Below are 7475 nucleotides of genomic sequence, written 5' to 3'. Positions count from 1 at the left end.
CATTGTCTGACGTGGTTTTAGCTCTGATGCAAGTCGTAATGCAACTGCTCATATAATTAGACGGAAAGGTTCACATCTGCACATCTGTTGTGAGTGTTTTACTTAAATATCTTGAATCATTCATTGAATTTTAACAACTTGAGCATGCGAATGTGTCTGTATGAGTTTTAATGTGGTTTGACAGGTATGAAAAAGGAGTTATGTAAACATAATCTGACTTCAAACTTTTGAAAATACTGTTAAGCCACATCTTATACTCAACTCAGTGAAGGTGAGTGGATTTTTGTTTCATAGCACTGAAAGATTAGCCACATCTCTTTCCAGAAACACTGCCCCAGTTACTCTGTATTATCCACAGAACGCTGTGTCAACCGTTTTCAATGGGTCTACATTTATTCCCAGTGCAAACTCTTGACATATCAGAAGATTAATACTAAAAGAGGAGTGGTGATTCCTCCAGTTCCCTCTTTAGGCAATACAGTCCGCCTTGCCCGCACCACCTCTCCATCCAGGATCTCACCTAAACTCTGATTCAAACATCACTGTAAAGGAACAGTGCAAGAGGCTGTTTGCTGACCAAACAGTTTGTTTGGTCAGCTACTTTGTTCTCGATGGATTTCCGGGGTCGTCTACCACCAGAACTCCAGTGGTTACTCACGAGCTGTCGTTCAGTGTGTCGTCCCGTGTATTTACGAAAGGTTTATGCTCCTTCCTGACTGTCAAGGACCGAAACATATGCGCACGTTAGTGGAAACGATCTTTATATGTTGTTTATTCAGCCTCTGTAGGTTTCATCTATTCTTCAAGCTTTACCCAACAGATTTTCATCAACCTTTTTAGTCCTAACCTGACCCCTGACCCGAGGCCGATCACATTTCTCTCTATTCAGTAGAATTGTGCACTAGAAACATAGTCTATTCCGGTGCCATATAGTTAGCCTGTCATTACACGCACACAGACAAAGTCATCAAGCGTCTCCCCCTGATAAAGAAATGCTGGAAACAGTCATTACATCACATTCATCTGGCAGATGCTTTTGTTCAAAGTGACTTACAACAAGTGCATTCAAATCACGCAGGAGCTGGATATCATCCAAAACTGAGGATATACTGTATCCAATCAGCTCTACCGACCAGACAAGACCTCCACACAATGTTCTTTCTTTTATTTATTTATTTAAATCTGGATATGGATTCAGTTACAGGTTTTATTCACTGTCTGTTTGATCACTCGGAGCCTGAAGTGATACATTTTCACTCAATGTTAAAAGCATTAACGCTTTGAGAATCAACAACCATTGAAGGTATTGTTCTCTTGTGATTGTGGCCCCTGGAGCTGAGGAGCTTGTTGCCTTTTATTCCTGAATTCGTCCCTGTGATTGAAGGTGTGTGTGTGTGGGAGTGTGTGGGAGTGCTTCCTATTGTTAATCCATGCTCCTCTCTGACACTCGCCTTGAATGAGTGTTGTTCAGGATCTATGCAGGCGTCACAACCATCCACCAGATTCCCACCCAGCTCTGCCGATTGGTTCTTCTTCAAAAGCACATGCCTGACCTTCAAGCTGATGGTACCACGAACTGTGGGCTGCGTCGTCTTTTGTAAAACACTATAGCACTTATGCATTTTCAGGGCTGAATGCAGTTCTTTCTAAATATAATCCACACACAAAGCATTCTGCTCTCCCGCATCATCTGTATAAACAAGAAAACGGCTACTTCTTGGAAAACATTACGTCTTCAATCCACAAGGTCTAACTAAAAAATCAAAACAATAAAGTCTTCAGAAAGAGTTGAACAGACACTTCATGCAAAATAAAACTGCCTTTCTTTCCATAACTAATCGTCCATTAGTTCAAACTGAAGATTGAGCCCTGAGGCGTGAAACACACAGGACTCTGCGAGGTTGCCAGAAACCACCAACACGCCCCGACTCTCCAAATAAAGTTTCCTGCTGCTGCTTCCGCTGTTGCTGCTGTTCAGTCTCATAAGTCAAGTTGTGGACAGACTGTGAGACAATGGGCCCCTGGGTCCCCTTACTTTTCCTTCATATTGACAGAGACACAAAACGACTACAAACTACATTTTGTGTCTGTTTGTCATCGTTGTGAGTCTCTTTGTGGCTGTTTTGTAACTCCTCGTGCTCATTTTGTCTCCATTTGTCATTGTCTTTGTCTCTCTTCGCCGTCATTTCGAGCTTGTTTTGTCACTTTCTTGTAAATCTGGGGCTGGTTTATATTCCTTTGTAATTTTATGACTTTTTGTGGTCATTTTGAGCCTCTTTGTGCTCATTTTAGGTCTCTTAGTTGTCTATTGATTGACTTTCCAAGTGGAAATGTTAATAGTCACTTCAAAAAGAGAATCTGGCCGAGGTGCTCCCTGAACCCTGGGGCCCTTTGGGCCTGTGCCCGGTAGATCCAGTCAGTAAAGTAGACCAGTGCAGGAGCTGTTGAGTTTCACTTCAGATGTAAAATAATCTGCTGCAATATTTTGCATTAAACACAAAGCACAGCCAAGGCTGATGGGAATGTCATTAGTTTTTGCATAAACCTTTTCACTCATTTCGGTTTCCATTCAGTAACTTTTTTTTTTTATAATTACAAAATTAACATGATTATGCATTTAAGTGTAGCACCATTATTTACATACATTATTTCACATTTAGTTAATTTTGTATTGTTAAGACTGAAGTTATGTTTTCCTTAAATTGCATTTATATCATTTCCTTTTCTGTGCAGCTGTTTCTGGAGACATTGGGTCTCTTCCAAGTAAAACTCTTGACTTCCTCTCTCTCATTGGACCCCACTGCATCAGTCCTGCAGTGAGCAGTGTTAAGGGCCTACACCTGCGGGCCCTGGCCTGTACCAAACACCTGCTACAGCAAGCTGGGGAAATTAAAGGAAAGAGCCTTTCTGTGTGTATTCTGCAGTTTTGTTTTTTTCTGTTTAGAGTTACTTTGTTTATCTTGTAATACTTAATATTGAGTTACCCACAAGCTTTCCGCCTGCTTTTAATTTGTAGTGTTTATGTTTTGGCCACCCCCTCCCGCTTCTGTTTAATTGGTCTGACCAGTCAGTATATATGTTCCACCTGTTTGTCGTTTTAGGGCAAATGCTATTAAAGTAATCCAGTGGTTGTCTGAACATTCACGGGTTCATTTTGGAAAAAGCGGAGGGACAAGCAGCTTCTCCCGTGGAAGAACCTCACAGATTCATTTTTAAACACAGCGACATCGCTCCGGATGGACCAGCAAGGACCATGGGGATGGGGGGTGAAAACTTGGACCAGCACTGGTAACGCTAAAATCACCCCACCTCCCCTGGAGAAATAAATCCAGACACACACATACAGTTGTTAGTAATATACTCCGACAAGGCCCCTCCCCTGTTTTGGATTGTACCATCTCCACCAGTTTAATAATTTGTTGCCTCTGGATTCTCCCTGTGCAGACCAGTTGACACACATTCATCTCAAACACACTGTCGCAGGTGCAGGCGTGTGTGTGTGTGTGTGTTTGAGCAAAAAAAAGAAAAGAATTAGGACGCGTTTAATGTAGCGCAAGAAAAAAGAGGAGAGAGTGAAGAGAGCTTGCCAGTGGGATTTTGATTCACTTGAGCTTGAACTTGAACTCACACACACACACACACACACACACACACACACAGACAACCAACTCAACCAAAAGTGCTGTGTCACTGAAGAGGAGCAGTAACGTGCTGCAGCTCTGCTCTGCTCCACTGATCTGATACTGTTTTGTTATCCCACAGTAAAAATGAACAAAGGCTGACACATGAGCCCCGGTGGAAAAAAAATCCCTGTAGTCTTTATTGCCCCCTTGTGGATAAAAAAAATGGTCCACTATTTAATTAGCTAGATGCCTTCTCACCATATACACAAACACACACACACACACACACACACACACACACACACACACTAAGGCAAGTGAAGACACACTGTGATTTGAAGAGCTGTGTCGCCCTCAGGCTGCTCCTGTGTTGTTTGGTTTCATTTTACGTCTGACGTCAGATGCCATTCCTCAAATTCACAGCCCTGCTATCGGTGTGTGTGCGTGTGTGCGTGCATGTGTGTGTGTGTGTGTGTGTGTGTTAGTGATGCAGACATAATAAGAGAGAGAGGCAGGAGGTGTTTGACTGGTTTGTCAGCCTGAATCTAACATTTCATACTTGAGCCAACCGTGTAATTTTTGCCTGTTTTTGCAATTTGCTGCTGATCTTGTGTACTGTTTTTTTTTTTTTGTTTGTTTTTTTATGGACTCATATACACTCATGCATGCACACACCCACACACACACACACCAGATAAAGGCTAATACTCTGTCCAGGAACTGTCTGGCCCCTGCATCCTGTAATACCAGCTGCTGCCCTCCAGTCATAGCCAGATTGAAAAAACAAAACAAAACAAAAAGCAGAGATAGATGAAGAGTTAGAGACATAGTTCATTGAGATACATTGCAGCACTGTCCAACTTTTTTTGTTTATTATCTCTGTGTGTCTGTCTCTTCCCTCCTCCTACTCCCTCTGTAGGGGGTGTGTCATTATTTGCTCCACTGTCTCCCGCAGGCAGAAATCACATTTCACAAATTCTGAGTTCCCCCGCACGCACCTCAGACGGTGAGGAGCAGGCGATGCTCTTGTGTAAGAGGCAGGTGGATACAGGAGGAGCGACAGAGAGCAACTGAGGACAGAGGCGAGGGAAGAGGAGCCAGCAAGCGAGGGAAGACGACAGATACTTCAACAGTGGCGACTTTGGATTCATGAATGAGAGTACGGGAATGATGGGGAGGCAATGTGTGACCGGAGTGAAGATGACACGTCCTCCTCCATAGGATTCATATACATATATATATATATACATTCACACACAGAAGCATAAACAGACTGCAGAGAGCATCAGGTAAGAAATTCTAAGACTTACGACAGTGTAAGAAAAGAACTTGATAATATAATAGATATAAAAGATAATAATCTTAATAATTCCTCTGTAACATGAACTATATAAAAGGTCATGGGTGATTCTTGCAAAGAGCTTTGATATTTGTAACTACAGTAAAAAGATTTTTAAAAATGGCTCTAACAATAGATGTTCAAGAAAGAAAAAATCAGCAACTCTAGAAATGTCTCTGCACTGTTTTCTCACTTTTCTTTGACTTCAGAGAGTCAGACTGTGGGAACATGAATAGCTGATAATAGTAGTGTATAGCTTCAAGACTTGAACAGGTAGGTCACCTCTTCCGACGTGACACACGCACAGCATATGATAATCACATCAACAGATGGCATAAATGCAAATACAGTCTCATACATTTGATCGGATAGTTTAGCTTTAAATTAAGATATTAGCAGATACGACCATGAAATTGGACATTTATTTATATTTATTTCTCATTGAGCAAAGAAAAAAAAGTCTTCTTAAAGGTTTAATGTATTTCTCAAAGTGACACTGATGATATGGATCAGCACAATTAGACATTAAATAGATCGTTAGTTAGATTGCAGATCTGTGCGTAAATGATTTGACCTATTCGAACTATCTGATGCTGCATACTTAAAGCCAGCAAACCCTGCCCATCAGCTTTGTCTTTTAATCAGCTTCTGTGTGACCGCAGACACTCCCTGTATTACAATACAAATAAGACACAGTAACATGCACATGCACGAATGCGTGTGTCACTTTTATTGTGCGGTAATGATAATGTTGGTGTTCAGGCGCCAGGCAGAGGGCGAGGTTAAGAGAAAAAAACAATAGGACTTCTGAGAAAATCTGAAGGAACAGGAAATCATAATCATAAATCACCACTTAGCCGACTACTAATTTCATCGGAAGTGCCAGTTTCAGACAAGATAACACTGTGGGCACACAAGAGACAAATAGCTGCTTAGTTTTTATCCAACTTTGCTCATTAAGGATGGAGTATGTTTGGCTTTGTGTGTATGGATAAGGATTTATTTATTCTTTTTGACATATTGAGCTGTGATCATAACGAAACTCTTCCCCAATAAAAGAACTGTTTGATTGAATTTGGGCCTAAAACCTGAACATTTGTCAGCTGTAATGAGCAGATTGGGTGGAAGAGGTTTGAAGATGGTTTGTGTTTGGCATGTCTGCTCCATCAGCTGTGAACAGAGAGTGATTCAAACAATTCAAATGTTCCCTGTATAGGTGACTCCTAGAGATACAGGCTTAGTATGGACTGTGTATATTTGAAAAGTTAATTCCGAATGATAGCTCATTATAATATATTAAAATAAGCAAATTATATGAGTTTAAATTATGCTTTTAGTTGGGAAAAATCAGTATTTTGTCAGATATTTACAATGCTATTCAATACTTCTTATATTAACAATGGATTACATGACTGGATGTAATAGAAAGAGGGCTGTTTGTAGATGAACCCAGAGAAAACTTTCACCAAACTTGTACTTTTATTCTGCGGTACAGAACATTTTAGCATATTTCACATCTTTACATTTTACTCCAGTTTTTGGTTCAGTCTCAGGGGTTTTATCAGCATTTATCAGGTAAGATCCAGATTATTTCCCCTCAGGAGATGTGGAAACCAAGACAAAGCTAGAAGGAGAATAGATATTCACATTGGCCATAATAGGTTTCCTAAATAATATGTCAAGGTTGTGGTTTCCGTTTGTTCTGCTGTCCCTTATAAGGAGGAAATGTAATAATACAGATTACATCATTGCACACTGAAACAAAGGTAAAAACAGAGAAACAAAAGTCTATGTTGTATCAGTATTTTCCTCCTTTTGATGCCTTATATTTTCCTTTTGGGGCCCCACAGTGTGACGAAACACTGTGTGCATCGTGTGATACTGTGCTGTATCTAAATTTTACAGGCGTAAACGAGGTGTATCAACAACAAAAAGACACATGCAACAATGACCTGTAACTTATAAAGGTAAGAATGCAACGAGATGTAACCCAGTCTGCTGTGTCCACCCCTGCCCTGGAGTCAAACCCTCAGCGCAGACAAAGCCACAGATATTATTAGATCGTTTTGGTTTACCGACTGTGAAGGAGAATTTCTTGTGTAATCCCACGGTGGAAACAATGATGCCCTGTGAGCACATCCACAGTCTGCACGGAAGAAGAGGGCAATTACATGAATATGGGAAGAGGAAGCTGGCAAACAAAGAAAGTCAGTTGATGTTTTCCCCAAAAAAACTAGAAATGAAATTTGAATATTTGGCACAGCCATGACTGAATGGGAAGTAAGCAGCGAGAACAACAAAGCAAAGGGAAATGAAACCAGTCAAAGCAGAAGGAGGGTTTTCTCATTTAATATGAATTTATGTCACTTTGTGTTTCCAGGAGGATGTATGGCTTTGGAGGACAGTGGAGATGGACACACCGTTTCCTTCAAGTCATCTGGCTTTTGCTATTTGCAGCCGCTCCACCCACAGGTGATTATTGTGAAAGGAGATATGGACTTTTACTCCCCCCC

General features: G+C 41.0%; 1 protein-coding gene across 1 annotated transcript in view; it reads left to right on the top strand.

Moving 5' to 3' along the window:
- The first annotated feature begins 4640 nt into the window (after nucleotides 1-4640).
- The window catches only part of adgrg2a (adhesion G protein-coupled receptor G2a), a 22775-nt gene continuing 19940 nt past the window's right edge, over nucleotides 4641-7475 (top strand). The window contains exons 1-2 of the mRNA XM_023395055.2: nucleotides 4641-4912; nucleotides 7343-7434. Of these exons, the coding sequence (XP_023250823.2) occupies nucleotides 7347-7434 (88 nt within the window). The 5' untranslated portion in view covers nucleotides 4641-4912; nucleotides 7343-7346. The remainder of the gene's footprint in view (nucleotides 4913-7342; nucleotides 7435-7475) is intronic.

Source organism: Seriola lalandi, unplaced genomic scaffold (assembly GCF_002814215.2).
Source record: "Seriola lalandi dorsalis isolate HSWRI2012SDOR001 ecotype SW California unplaced genomic scaffold, Sedor1 jcf7180002054956, whole genome shotgun sequence".
NCBI lineage: Eukaryota > Metazoa > Chordata > Actinopteri > Carangiformes > Carangidae > Seriola > Seriola lalandi.
This window is presented reverse-complemented; position numbering and strand designations above follow the sequence as displayed.